This window comes from Primulina eburnea, chromosome 1 (assembly GCF_022965805.1).
Source record: "Primulina eburnea isolate SZY01 chromosome 1, ASM2296580v1, whole genome shotgun sequence".
In the NCBI taxonomy this organism is placed as follows: Eukaryota; Viridiplantae; Streptophyta; class Magnoliopsida; order Lamiales; family Gesneriaceae; genus Primulina; species Primulina eburnea.
The window spans coordinates 63,666,831-63,680,976 of NC_133101.1; the positions used below are offsets into that span (position 1 = coordinate 63,666,831).

Below are 14,146 nucleotides of genomic sequence, written 5' to 3' on the forward strand. Positions count from 1 at the left end.
AAAAACGATCAGATACTTGTTGAGTATACCAAAATGATTATATGCATATTATAACAAACTACGACAAAGAGTTGTTGAGTTGTCAAAATAAACCAAGAAGCATATCGAAAAGTGTGTCAAGTGGATAAGATAACTTCTCCAATTCATATAACGTCTATGGTATTTTTTGTTGTTTGGTTTGTTTCAATTGATAAATGCTATTAGCCATGTTTTAATTCATTTAAATATGATCAAAATTTCGTATATATCTCCAGCAGTTTATGTTCTCACGTGCAACGCACGTGTATTTTTCTAGTTGTCGTTAAATATTTTAAAATTCTTACAAGATATTCAATGAGGGCTTGGTATGGAACGAACCTATTTTCAGATGGTATCATCCTAATAAATTATCAACTCTTAACACATTTAAATATCTTAGAATTCCATTTCTTTAACTAAATGTATAAAAAATCTCATTGGTTAGTGTTGAAGATGGTTGATTTCGATAGCGTTCTTGCCTAGCAAAAAAACTTCCCAAATCCTTTGCAATTCTTGGCAGATGATGTCGTATGTTGGCTAATGTTGATGACGACGAGAATGGCGGTGATTCCTCATTTTTCCCATTTTCAGGGCGGCTACAACTCCCCATTGATATTCTTGATGGATCTGAACCATCTTTTGGCACGTTCACATCATTATATGAGTGCCTCTCCATTACCTGGAAGCAGTGCTTTTGAGGAGAGCCCTGGCATGTTGGAAGTGTCGATCAATAAATTTTCCAATGTTGCAAGAGATTGAAGCTGTTTTCCAAGGGATGCAATTGTTTTCTGACATTCTGCAAGCTTATCAGCAGCTACAACTAAATCCTCCTGCACCAAAAAGGTGTGCTATTTGATATATATGTATGTATATGTATCTTCTACAAACTTGAAATTTGAATCGACGATAAGAACTAAAATAATTAAATCTAGGTGGAAATAATGACTGACCTTTTTTAGCTTTAGTTCACCATTAGAAGTTGTACTCTGCTGAAGTTCCATCTCCAATTCTTGACACTTGACCTTGAATTCTGCTGCTATGGATCTTTCTTTTTCATTTTCCGCCTTTAATGAATCAACAAAAGAAGACATGGTTCTTGCTTCAGCTTCCATAGTTATGAGCTGATATTCAAGTGATTCTTTTGTTTCATTCACTGCTGCCAACTCCTTCTGCAGCTCCTCCGAACGGACCTCGGTTTTAGCCTGCTGAAGCTCCGTCTCCAATTCTTGACACTTGACCTTCAATTCTGCTGCTATGGATCTTTCTTTTTCATTTTCTGCCTTTAATGAATCAACACAAGAAAACATGGTTCTTGCTACAGCTTCCATACTTACGAGCTGATATTCAAGGGATTCTTTAGCTTCATTCACTGCTGCCAACTCCTTCTGCAGCTCTTCTAACCGGACCTCGGTTTCAGCCTGCTGAAGTTCCGTCTTCAATTCTTGGCTCTTGAACTTGAACTCTGCTGCTATGGATCTTTCTTTTTCATTTTCTGCCTTTAACGAATCAACACAAGAAGACATGGTTCTTGCTTCACCTTCCATAGTTACGAGCTGATATTCAAGTGATTCTTTCGCTCCAGTCACCACTGCCAATTCCTTCTGCAGCTCCTCCAACCGGATCTTGGACTCCACCAGCATTCCTTTCGATGCATTGAGAGCCACATGACTATCATCTAAAGCTCTCTCTAGTTTTAATTTCTCTGCTCCAATCTTTTCCAACTTCTTTTCCATGTCAGTTACAAGTTTAATCGATCTTTCAAGTTCGGCCTTAGGAGGATTATCCACAGAAATGGATTCTCTATTAGCAGCTCCGGTTTCAGCAGATAGTGTGCTAATCTTGGTGTCACCTAATGCTGCAAGACGTTCCATCTCCAGAAAATCATCCATCACATCAATTTCAACACCGCAGGTTGCTAGAGTTTTAGACTCGGGCTTTTCATTCTTGAAATTATCAAGCTCGGATACTAAGACAGATGACCATGAGTTCGACCCGCTTGCCTTATACCGATTTCTCTTCCTGTTGGCTGTTGTAGTCATCAAGGTCTAATCTGATCATTATCTTCCCACCATCTGAATGGCTATCTGTCTCAGATTCGACATAAGAAGAAGAAGCCGGGACAGGCTTCTGGTTGTTGGCCCGAAATGATTTTCTGGCCACAGCTTTAATTTTCCGGCACTCGGTGTGATACCCCTGTCCCACATCTGAAAAACTAAAGATTTAAAATGAGTTTATAATGGGCTACAATGGACTTCTATAGCAACTTGGGTTAATCATTTTCGTAAAGCGAGGACGAATACGAAGTTGTTGCTATAGCGGCCCATTGTGCAGTCACGCAGGCGCGGGCTCGGACCCGGGGCGTGACACTCGGCCTCGAGCTTGGCAATCTTTTTTATGCTCTCCAGCTGCTGCTTGCTGGCAGTTTCGGCTGCTTGGGTGCTACAATCCCTTTCCATCATTATAATTTCCATATCCTTGCATCGAGATTCAAGCTCTTGCTTGAGGGACGAGTTTTCTTTCTGCATCACCTCAAGAATAGAAGTAGAAATCTCAGCTCTGGCAGCTTCTACTTGTTCCTGGAGCTGAAGGATTCGCTTATCAAGTTCAGCCTTTGTCAACTCCCACTCACAAGTTTTCTCAACCATGGCATCAGAGATTTTTTGCTCCTGCTCATCTCTTGCTTGTCTCAATTGTCTGACACATTCTTTCAGGGCACCATCAAGATGGCTGACTCTCACTTCCAATTTCAAGTTCTGCTGCAGTGCAACCTCAAGCTGTTGTTTTAATACAGCCACCTCATTTTCTGCCTTTTCCCAGCCTAACAGGTGAAATAAGCTTTCAAAAACAGTGGATTCGTCATATTTAATAACGTAAAAAGAAGAAAACCCTGTGCCAGAAAAACTGGTCACTTCTAGTTCACTTCCATTTTCTTATGTTGCCAGCAATGTTCATATATGGTTCGACTTGGTTATTTGAATTTTAGTTAAGGGGTCACTTACTACTGTATTTAGGGAGAACGGAACTAATTTATTTAGAAAACATAAATATGAAACTCAACCTTTTTTTATTTTGGTTCAGTGGATGGGCGACAGCTTTTCTCACTCCCCCGTAAGGTTGACATTTATTGTTCCTTACGAGTCACAAGGTATTCAAATTTACCGCATACACAATACTGTTTCTCTAGGGAGGTTGTTTTCTGTTTTCCCTAACATTTTCTGTTGAAGAGTAGGAGAAAAGAAGGGCAGCGGGCATGGAAGTTCTCCACATCCACACTTATAAAATACATTACAAACATCTTATCAGCGATTCATACATTGTGAAAATTACAGTCCATAAAATTTGACAAAGTAATATAGAAGATCTGAAGGAGGGGTACGGGTCAGTCATCCAGCATATTTTTCTTGTTTCAATCATATGCATCGATTGTGGCTCTAATCCAAGACCTACATACTGAAAAATCAATACACAGACAGGAGGAAGATTAACAATTTGTGTTACTAAATGCAAGACTTACCAGCAACAGCCTCTTCAGCGACTTTTGCATGCTGCTTAACTAGATCTTCTTTGGCACCGACATTCACTAGAGCAGCTGATAACTTTTCTGTCAAACTCCTCAAATGTTCTTTCACTTCATCATCAATGATTGTCAAACTAGACGTGACTTCTGATGATTGCGTGCCATTATTTGGAGATTCTCTCAATGCATCCTGCTAAAAAATGAAACAAATCAAAGTTTGCTGGAAAGCAATAATTCCCCTGATGTCCCGTATGATTTCTTATGTGACAATGGTCAAAATGTGCAGTTTGGATGGACAGCTGCATGATTTAAAATACTTGAATCGTAACGTTAGCATTAGCAAAAGTTTTTAGTACAATGAAGGACACCCAGTCCACAAATCAATGGACTGCAGAATTGGACTACTTCATCAAAGGTTTTCAACAATAAAGCTTCAATGTCAAGGTTAATGATTCAGATTAAAAGATCAGGATTACTGAGATTTAAGGAATTTTATGCATGTATACAACTTTTTTAATATTACAGCATGTCTACAACTTTCAAGAACACATTATACAACAATTAAGAATAAAAAAATTTGAGGTTTTAAATGCGTAACAGGATTGATTAATAATCCCATGAACCAAACGGAGATATTCAATAGTGACACTTCATCGACAGCGCAAAAGATAGCACAACATAAACACGAGGAAGCACAAAAGTTTAGAAGATGGGATGACTAAATGAATTTTTGGGAAAAGCTTATATCCTTTGAAAAGTATGCATAAAATTTCAATTTTTTTTAAAATTTGAGGAGGCAAATGTCCTGCTGGATTTACCTGTTCATCGGAGTGCCTGTCAGAATACGATGAAATTGATCCAGAGCTTTCACTTTCACCGGGACTTCTCTCAGAGGATTTCCTCTTCCACAACCACTTCCTCTTTTCCATTCCAAATGTCAAACAAGCTCACAATCTACTGAAGTGTTTATCTGCAAAACACCGTTTTGAGATAAATAATAATAATAGAAACAGGTAAGAAAAAAGAGGTAAAGAAAATTTTAGATGATCACATACGGACGCACGCACATATAACTATATAACCGAAAAAGATATTCTCTTCCAATTCGTAGAAATAGAACTAATTGCATGAGACACTCGTAAATATTTATTTGCATTGGTCTGAATGAAAAATATTAAGTCTTGTCGTATTGATAATATCGTAAGCTTCCTCACTCCGTTATAATAAAGTGGCCCTCGTTGAAATTACTAGAGTGGGAAGATTCAAGAAAATCAGGAAAAATAGCAGAGAATCAAACTAAAAATGAAACAGCAGCTAAACATTACAAACTTCAAACTTCACGTCATTCTTGATAGACAAATCAGTTCTATTTGAAGTAAATCAACAATAAAATGACCAGACAAAGACCAAGCTTTTACGCGGGGGGGGGGGGGGGGGGGGGTGAAACGTAAGATGAATACAGCAGTCACTAGCTACATAAACATCACCTGAGGCAACAGATCAAGAGATAACAACTCATGATCCCATCTTGAAGCGACCCATCTTAAATAATCTGCAAAAATCCTCACTTTTTTTATTCAGGGAAGCTTATACAGATGCATATTTGAAATTTAAGTTCTGGGCTTTCGACTTTCGAGTTTCTTGATAAAATTTGAATCTGTGCATTAGTGGCTATCTGCAATAACTTTTTAAAGTAACCCACATATTAATTTCTGCCATCGAAGAAAATGTTTTTTTTTTGGTTTTAAGCACATAAAAGTTAATTCTTTTTCTTAAATCAAGAGAAGCAGAGTCCAGAGCATGTGATGGCGAGTGTGCACGATGTTTTCAAAGCTAAGAATGAACATATTTCAGTTTCTTGTTTGCAAATTTTAATTGTATATTTACATTTGTCGATCTTTGGGCATTTGTTTAATCAATCGTTTGCCAAATTTATTTCGAAATTAAGTGGTCCTATCCCCGCCCAAGTGTCGGAAAATGGAGAGATACGCTCCTCTCCTCTGTTTCCATTTTCCAGTCCCTCATGTTCACTTTTTTTTTTGTATCTATTCGTGTGGTTTCCGCTCATATGTGTGCATTTATTGGGCTTTGTTTCATATTCTTGACTCAAATTTAATATTCTCAATTTTAAAGGAAAATAGAATCAAATTGTAGGGTCTGCTTTAAAATATAAATTATAAACCTGTCGATATTTTTATTATTTATTTATTCATTCTATATAATTAAAATAGATATACTAACTGATTTAACCACAATGAAAATTAAAAATACATACTCAGACCTTTATTTAAAAAAAAAACAATACACAATACAACACATAATATTTATTTATTTAAATACACGTCTGTGTGCATAACTGCTAACATATCTCATTATAAAAGTTGAAATTCCGTGTAGTAAAGTGAAACATATAAGATTTGTAAAAAAAAAATTGAAAATATATAGAGTAGATTGTGTAAATACGCAATAATGGTATGATTTAGCTAATCAACTTCAAATGTAAAATAATGAAATAATTTTAGTTTCTTGAATTTTTTCATGGAATATACATACTGATGACACGCAATGTGATTAAATGCAACAAAGAAGACAAACTTTGATGGATCCTTTACAGAAAGTTTGTAAACGAACACTCTAGAAAGCATAATCAATCTTCTCTTTTGATTTCTTCCTCAAACACAGATCAGCGAGAAGAACGTGGATGCTCCTCCACCATCAGAATTCTAAGACTCTATCCACATCACTAGCAATTTGTGTGATACACAAACCCCCTCCTCTTACAGTATTTTCAAGTAATTCAACAAACTTTTCATATATATTATACACTTCACACTCGCTCGCTCACTCACTCATCATTTAGTAAGAAGAAAGTACAATGGCTGCTCAAACAATGCTGCTTACTGCTAATGCCATTAGTGGCGGGGAGGCATTGATCCGAAGACTGAAACCAAAACCCTTTTCTCATTTCTTGTTGCCTCCAAAGGCTGGTTCTCCTCCATTTTCAACAGCTGGAATCCTTGCCCTTTTCAAGGCCAAAACCAAGGCTGATCCTGTCAAGAAGGTTAGTAGTATTCTTGCATTGATCATAAAGTGTATATGTTCAAGGGCAAAACCTGCAGGTGTCTCCGATTTTATTAATTTCTTGTGGACTATAATTGATGCATTGGTTTGTTTTTTGATCATCACAGGCCTCAGCTGTGAAAGATAAGGTTAAGGTGGAAGATGGGATCTTTGGAACTTCTGGAGGAATTGGTTTCACCAAGCAAAATGAGCTATTTGTTGGTCGTGTTGCCATGATTGGCTTTGCTGTGAGTTTACTTGACAATCACATCTTCATTTGTTGGATCTCTGTCGATTACTAGATTGTGGCATTTTTTACTTGTGTCAAATGTCACGTGATTCAATTTGCAGGCTTCACTTCTGGGAGAAGCAATTACAGGAAAGGGAATCTTAGCACAACTGAATTTGGAAACTGGGATTCCAATCTACGAAGCTGAGCCTCTTCTTCTATTTTTCATACTGTTCAACTTGTTAGGAGCCATCGGAGCATTAGGCGACCGCGGCCGATTTGTCGACGAACCTGCCGGACTTGACAGGGCCGTTATTGCTCCTGGGAAAGGCTGATGAAACCAATTTGATTTCAAATCTGAAAAATCCATAAATTCTATCCAATTCTCAAGAAATCATTCAAATAATAATCATAATTGCGGAAGCGTACCGGAATCCATGACTTGTAGACGATTATTGGAAATGATCTTCAATCTTGCAGTTTTCTTCCAAAAACTAGAGAGTTTTGTTGATGGGAAACACAACGATACGTTGTTCTGCAAAATTGGGACCACAACCCATTTTATAATTAAACAAACTTCACTATTTCTAATTTGGTCCCTCAACAAACCAGAAATATCATATATGGTATCCACACTTAAATATCATGACATTTAAGTCCTCAAGTCAATTCTTATTCCAAATTAGACCACATAAATTTATGACTTATTTAATTGATGACATATACACATTTATAATTACAATTATGGCCCCAAAATTCTAACAATCTCCCACTGGACCATATGTGTAAACTTATAAATGTGTTAAACTTAACGAGCTCAAAACTTTTTTCATCACAACAATAAGACTTCTTAAACAATCTCGTCCATTAATTATATCGACATAGGATCAATGCAGTCTTTGTTGTATCTAGCACAACTGAACTATCAATGGTCACACATATCAATACAATCAAATGACATAGATCAATCATGAATGTGTGGCATGAAAATTACATGCAAGGTGATCTATTCATATCAATTTTCAACTGGTCCTTCTTTACCAAAGCGAGATCAAAACCTTAATTTCAGTTAGACAAAGTGTAAAGTAAACAATGAACTTTATTTCTGATCAGAAAATATCCAAATACATAAGTTTGAACAACATAACCAAACATAAAATATAAAGTACAAACTCCCACTAGATCTAGACTTCATCAAACTGAATAACACCCATATGAGTAGTATGTTCATGGAAAACATTGGGTGGCAAACCCTTCGTAAAAGGATCTGCTATCATGGAGTTTGTGCCTATGTGTTCAATCAAAATCTGTCCACTTTGTACTCTTTCTTTCACAACAAGGAACTTGATGTCGATGTGCTTCGATTTTGTCGAGCTCCTATTATTGTTGGAATACAATACAGCTGATCTATTGTCACAAAAACAATTTCAATGGTCTTTCAACCTTTCCTAGAATACGCAGCCCAGTGACAAAATTTCTCAGCCATATTGCATGATTAGATGCCTCGTAACATGCTATAAATTCAGCCGCCATGGTGGAAGAAGCTGTTAGTGCTTGTTTGGCACTTCTCCAAGAGATAGCTCCGCCAGCAAATAGAAATACATAGCCTGAAGTGGATCTCATGCTATCTTGGCATCCCGCGAAATCGGAGTCCGAATATCCCATGATCTCAAGATTATTCGTCCTCTTATATGTGAGCATATAATCACAAGTTCTCTTTAGATATCTCATTACTCTTTTGGCTGCTTTCCAGTGATCCATTCCTGGATTGCTTAAATATCTGCCCAACACTCCAACAATGTACGCAATATCTGGACGCGTACAAACTTGAGCATACATAAGACTTCCTACAGCCGAAGCATAGGGAATCTTTTGCATTTCTTGAATCTCGAGGCTTCCTTTAGGGCACTGTTTAAGGCTAAACTTATCTCCTTTAGCAACAAGGGTATTACCTGGCTTACAATCTTGCATGCCAAATCTGTTAAGTACCTTATCGATATAGCTCTTTTGCGATAATCCAAGAATACCTCGAGAACGATCTCGATGTATTTGGATTCCTAGTACAAAGGAGGCGTTACCAAGATCTTTCATTTCAAAATGTCTAGAGAGAAATTTCTTGGTATCGTTCAACATGCCTATATCGTTTGTGGCAAGCAAAATGTCATCCACATATAAAACCAGGAATATATGTTTACTCCCACTGAACTTATGATACACACAATCATCTACTACATTTACCTCAAAACCAAATTAGATAATTATTTGATGAAACTTGTGGTACCATTGACGAGAAGCTTGCTTTAACCCATAGATGGACTTTTTAAGTTTGCAAACCATATTCTTTGGATTTCCCAATACAAAGTGTTCTGGTTGCACCATATAGATTGTTTCCTCAATGTCTCCATTGAGAAAAGCTGTCTTGACATCCATCTGATGAAGTTCCATATCAAAGTGTGCAACAAGTGCCATGATTGTCCTAAAAGAGTCCTTCGATGAAACTGGAGAGAAGGTCTCTTTAAAGTCAATCCCATATTTTTGAGTATAGCCTTTAGCTACAAGACGTGCTTTGTACCTCTCCACATTACCTTTTGAATCCCGTTTGGTTTTGAAAATCCACTTACAACCAATGGGTTTTACACCTTCTGGTAATGAGACAAGTTCCCAAACTTTATTGTCTTGCATTGACTTATACTCTTCATTCATTGCTTCGGCCCACTTTTGAGAATTTGAATCTTGCATGGCTTGACGAACGTTGATTGGATCATTCTCCGCCATACTATCATTTTCCTCATGTTCTTGGAGTAACACTATGTAATCATCCGGAATAGCGCTCTTCCTTTCTCTAGAGGACCTCCGTAAACACATTTGTTCTTCAGACGCTGATTCTTGAGGTTGTTGAGTTTGTTCGATTGGAACTTGATTGACTATGTCTTTTATTTTATTCTTCCCCCCAAACTCAATATCCTCAAAAAATACTGCAGTTCCCGTCTCAAATATATTCTTTACTTTGGGATCATAAAATTTATAGCCCCTTGATCGCTCAGAATACCCAACAAAGTAGCTACTGACTGTTCTGGAGTCCAGTTTCTTTTCATATGGTCGATATGGTCTAGCCTCAGCTGGACATCCCCAAATATGAAAATGTTTTAGACTTGCCTTTCGCCCTGTCCAAAGCTCATAAGGTGTTTTAATAGCCGCTTTAGTTGGTACTCTATTTAGAATGTAAGCTGCTGTTTTTAATGCTTCTCCCCAGAGTGACTCTGGTAAGGTTGAATGACTAATCATACTCCTTACCATATCCTTAAGAGTCCTATTTCGTCGTTCAGCTACACCATTCATGCTTGGTGAGCCTGGCATGGTGTATTGTGGAACGATTCCACATTCCTCTAGGTATTGAGCAAAAGGTCCTGGACGTTGTTCCCCTGAACCGTCATTTCTACCGTAGTATTCACCACCACGATCAGATCTGACTTTCTTAATTCTTTTGTCAAGTTGATTCTCGACTTCAGTCTTAAATGACTTGAAAACGTCCAATGTCTGTGATTTTTCATGGATAAGAAATAAGTATGCATATCTAGAGTAATCATCAATGAATGATACAAAATATTGTTGACCATTCCAAGAAGGTGTTGGAAATGGTCCACAAATATCTGTATGTATCAATTCCAATACCTCAGTAGCTCTATATGCACCATCTTTCTTTCTTTTGGTCTGTTTGCCTTTGATGCATTCAACACAATTGTTTAAGTCTGTAAAATCAATGGAGTTCAAAATTCCATCTGATACAAGTCGTTCAACTCTATTTCTAGAGATGTGTCCTAATCGCTTGTGCCATAATGCACCAGAGTTTTCATTATTAAATTTACGCTTAGTACCACGTGATTCCACATTCAGGGTTTCAATATAAGAAGCATTTGTATCAAGCATATATAGATTGTCATAAATTATAAGTGAACCAATTCCAACAACATCAGAATTAATAGATAACCTAAACATATTGTTTCCAAATGAACAACAATATCCTAATTTGTCCAAACTAGAAACAGAAATTAAATTCCGTCTAAACGACGGTACAACAAAAGTATCTATTAAGTCCAAATAATAACCAGTACTTAATAACAATCTAAAATGCCCTATTGCTTCCACTTCGACCGACTTGCCATCACCTACATAAATGCATCTTTCAGCATCATTTGGCTTTCGGTAGCTCAGGCAACCCTGCATTGAAACACTTATATTAGCAGTAGCACCAGAGTCTAACCACCAAGTGTTTCTTGGTACTGAAGCTAAATTTACTTCAAAACATACCAAACTTGAAAATGTACCTTTCTTTGCACGCCATGCATGGTACTTAGGACAATCTTTCTTGACATGATCATCCTTATCACAGAAGAAACAACCTTTCTTGTCCTTATCTTGCTTGTTCTTCTTTGCATTTGGACCTTTAATAGCCTCATTCATTCTTTTCTTGCCCTTATCTTTAGAGGTACTTGCATAATGTGCACTTTCAGTCTTGTCTTGCTTCAATCGCTCTTCCTCTTGAACACAATAAGAAATGAGCTCATTAAGAGACCATTTCTCCTTTTGACAGTTATAACTTATCTTGAACTGACTAAATTGATTTGGAAGAGAAATCAGCACTAAATGAACAAGCATGTCTTCCGACAATTCAAGATTGAGTGCCTTCAACTGCGATGCAAGGTGGGACATTTCCATGATATATTCTCGGATATTTCCCTTGCCTTTATACTTCATGGAAATCAAGCTCTTCAGAATCGTGCTTGTTTCCGCCTTATCGCTTTTGGCAAAGCGCTTCTCAATCTCATCGAGATAATCCTTAGCTTTGGTGACACTGTCGGACACCGCACCTCTAAAAGCCTCAGGTATGCCGCGTTTGATGATCATAAGACTCATGCGGTTAGAGCGATCCCACCTCTCACATATAGACCTCTGTTCAGAAGAACTAGAATCCATAAGAGCGGCAGGTTGCTCTGTCCTGATCGCAAGATCTAGATCCATGCAGCCAAGAACAATAAGAATGTTCTCCTTCCAATCCTTAAAATTTGTCCCATTAAGGATCGGCACTGAACTTAGATTAGCAGATATAGTAGCAACTTTTGCTGAAAAGAGAACATAAAAAATAATAACATAATTAACATGCTCACATCAAACAAATTAAAATAAATGGTAAATCCCATCTCAAGATACCTAGTGCAATATCAATATTAAATCTTTGGACAATAATATTATATGCAAGTGGTACTCTTGTTGCAATAATCAAACGTTAACAATAATATATGACAAACAAGAAACCTATCTTTGGATAGATTTAATATTTTCATAGGAAAAATAACTAATAAAACCTTATAATTGTTACATGTTTATTATCACAAGCAAATGAATAACTTTGTCAAGTATAAATCTTCCTTTGGGTCGATCAACACTCACATAAATATACTCATTTGCACTTTATTTAAAAAACCTTAATAATATCCTAATATCTCAAAAAAAAAAAAATTTAAATAACAGCGGTCACTTTGGTGACATATAATTCAAATTTAATTTAATTCGAAATATTAGATATTAATAGATATATGAAATACAGTCCAAAATTTTAATCAATTACGGATTATTTTACTCAACATGAGTAAGCACAATGAATTTTAATAAATTCCAAGCAAAAATGAGTGCAGTTATCATAATAAATAAAAATGTCAAAAGTCAAAACGGTTTCCACAAAATAAAAACGTGTCCATTGATATGCAATTCTCAAAATTCCCTTGTGGCAACCGTACCAACAAATCCAAACACATATAACAGATTTTTTTTTTTTTTAAAAAAAAACTAAATTATAACAAAATTATTATTATTTTAAATAATAATCTTGCCCTTACCGAATCCAATGCAAGTGAAAAAAAATGCAATCTTTCCATGAAAAGACAAACAGCACCGATTCAAGTATTTGGAGGAACAAAAAAATTTATTTGTTTCCACCGACTGTTCCCTTTAATAATTATGCATTGATTTACTTAATTTTGGAAAGAAACAAATAAAATAATATTTGTACACAATCACTGCACAAACCATGAATCAGATAAAATCTTTAATGTAAAATACCGAAATCATGTAAGTAAGAGAAAGATACAGATTCATCGATATTTACTCACCCAATAATCGACCAATCAACATAATTTTTGAAAGGAAAGGGGAAAGAAAAATAATTCACCGATCCGAGAGTCATGATCGAATATTATAAATTATAATCATACACCGGTTGGAGTGAAATCGAAACAATTAACGAAGGCGAAATATTTCTTAAGAATTTGGAATAGATGGCTCTGATACCAATTGATGAAACCAATTTGATTTCAAATCTGAAAAATCCATAAATTCTATCCAATTCTCAAGAAATCATTCAAATAATAATCATAATTGCGGAAGCGTACCGGAATCCATGACTTGTAGACGATTATTGGAAATGATCTTCAATCTTGCAGTTTTCTTCCAAAAACTAGAGAGTTCTGTTGATGGGAAACACAACGATACGTTGTTCTGCAAAATTGGGACCACAACCCATTTTATAATTAAACAAACTTCACTATTTCTAATTTGGTCCCTCAACAAACCAGAAATATCATATATGGTATCCACACTTAAATATCATGACATTTAAGTCCTCAAGTCAATTCTTATTCCAAATTAGACCACATAAATTTATGACTTATTTAATTGATGACATATACACATTTATAATTACAATTATGGCCCCAAAATTCTAACAAAGGCTTCAGGTCTGCATTGGGTCTTGGTGGAGGAGGTATCTAACCATTATTTCACCGCTCTCTCGAAATGGTTTCAAAATCAGTTCTCTCTTTTGGTATTGAACAGTGAGTATATGTTTTGAAATTATGTGTAGGTCCTTTATTCGGATTCACGAAAGCCAACGAGCTTTTCGTTGGGAGACTGGCACAACTTGGTATTGCATTCTCAATAATCGGAGAGATCGTCACTGGAAAAGGGGCTTTGGCTCAGTTGAACATCGAAACCGGAGTTCCCATCACCGAGATCGAACCCCTTATTCTCTTCAACGTGGCCTTCTTCTTCTTCGCAGCCATAAATCCTGGCACTGGCAAATTTCTTACTGACGATGGAGATGATTGAATGTCATTGTTATCGATACTGCTTAGGCAAAATTCATAACTGGATGAATGGCCTGTGTACTTTATTTTTATTTTAACGAAGTTCCGTGATCAGAACCCCGATTCATTTCTATGTCGATCTATCTATATTTTTCTACTCTTTGCTAATTTTTCGTTTTGGAG

The 14,146-nt window shown here is 36.4% G+C and overlaps 2 protein-coding genes across 2 annotated transcripts; one reads left to right on the forward strand and one right to left on the reverse strand.

Annotated features, from left to right (window-relative positions):
* Positions 1-286: 286 nt before the first annotated feature.
* On the reverse strand, positions 287-5,348 carry LOC140840512 (filament-like plant protein). The gene is made up of 8 exons (XM_073207699.1): positions 5,023-5,348; positions 4,354-4,505; positions 3,533-3,728; positions 2,589-2,836; positions 2,354-2,537; positions 1,868-1,984; positions 969-1,828; positions 287-848 (listed from the first exon to the last, which is right to left on the reverse strand). The coding sequence occupies exons 2-8, from the start codon at positions 4,462-4,464 to the stop codon at positions 675-677; spliced, it is 1,890 nt and encodes a 629-aa protein (XP_073063800.1). The 5' UTR covers positions 4,465-4,505; positions 5,023-5,348; the 3' UTR covers positions 287-674.
* A 980-nt stretch (positions 5,349-6,328) lies between these two features.
* On the forward strand, positions 6,329-14,096 carry LOC140840501 (photosystem II 22 kDa protein, chloroplastic-like). The gene is made up of 5 exons (XM_073207691.1): positions 6,329-6,596; positions 6,724-6,843; positions 6,947-7,154; positions 13,609-13,641; positions 13,741-14,096. The coding sequence occupies exons 1-5, from the start codon at positions 6,411-6,413 to the stop codon at positions 13,983-13,985; spliced, it is 792 nt and encodes a 263-aa protein (XP_073063792.1). The 5' UTR covers positions 6,329-6,410; the 3' UTR covers positions 13,986-14,096.
* Positions 14,097-14,146: the final 50 nt, after the last annotated feature.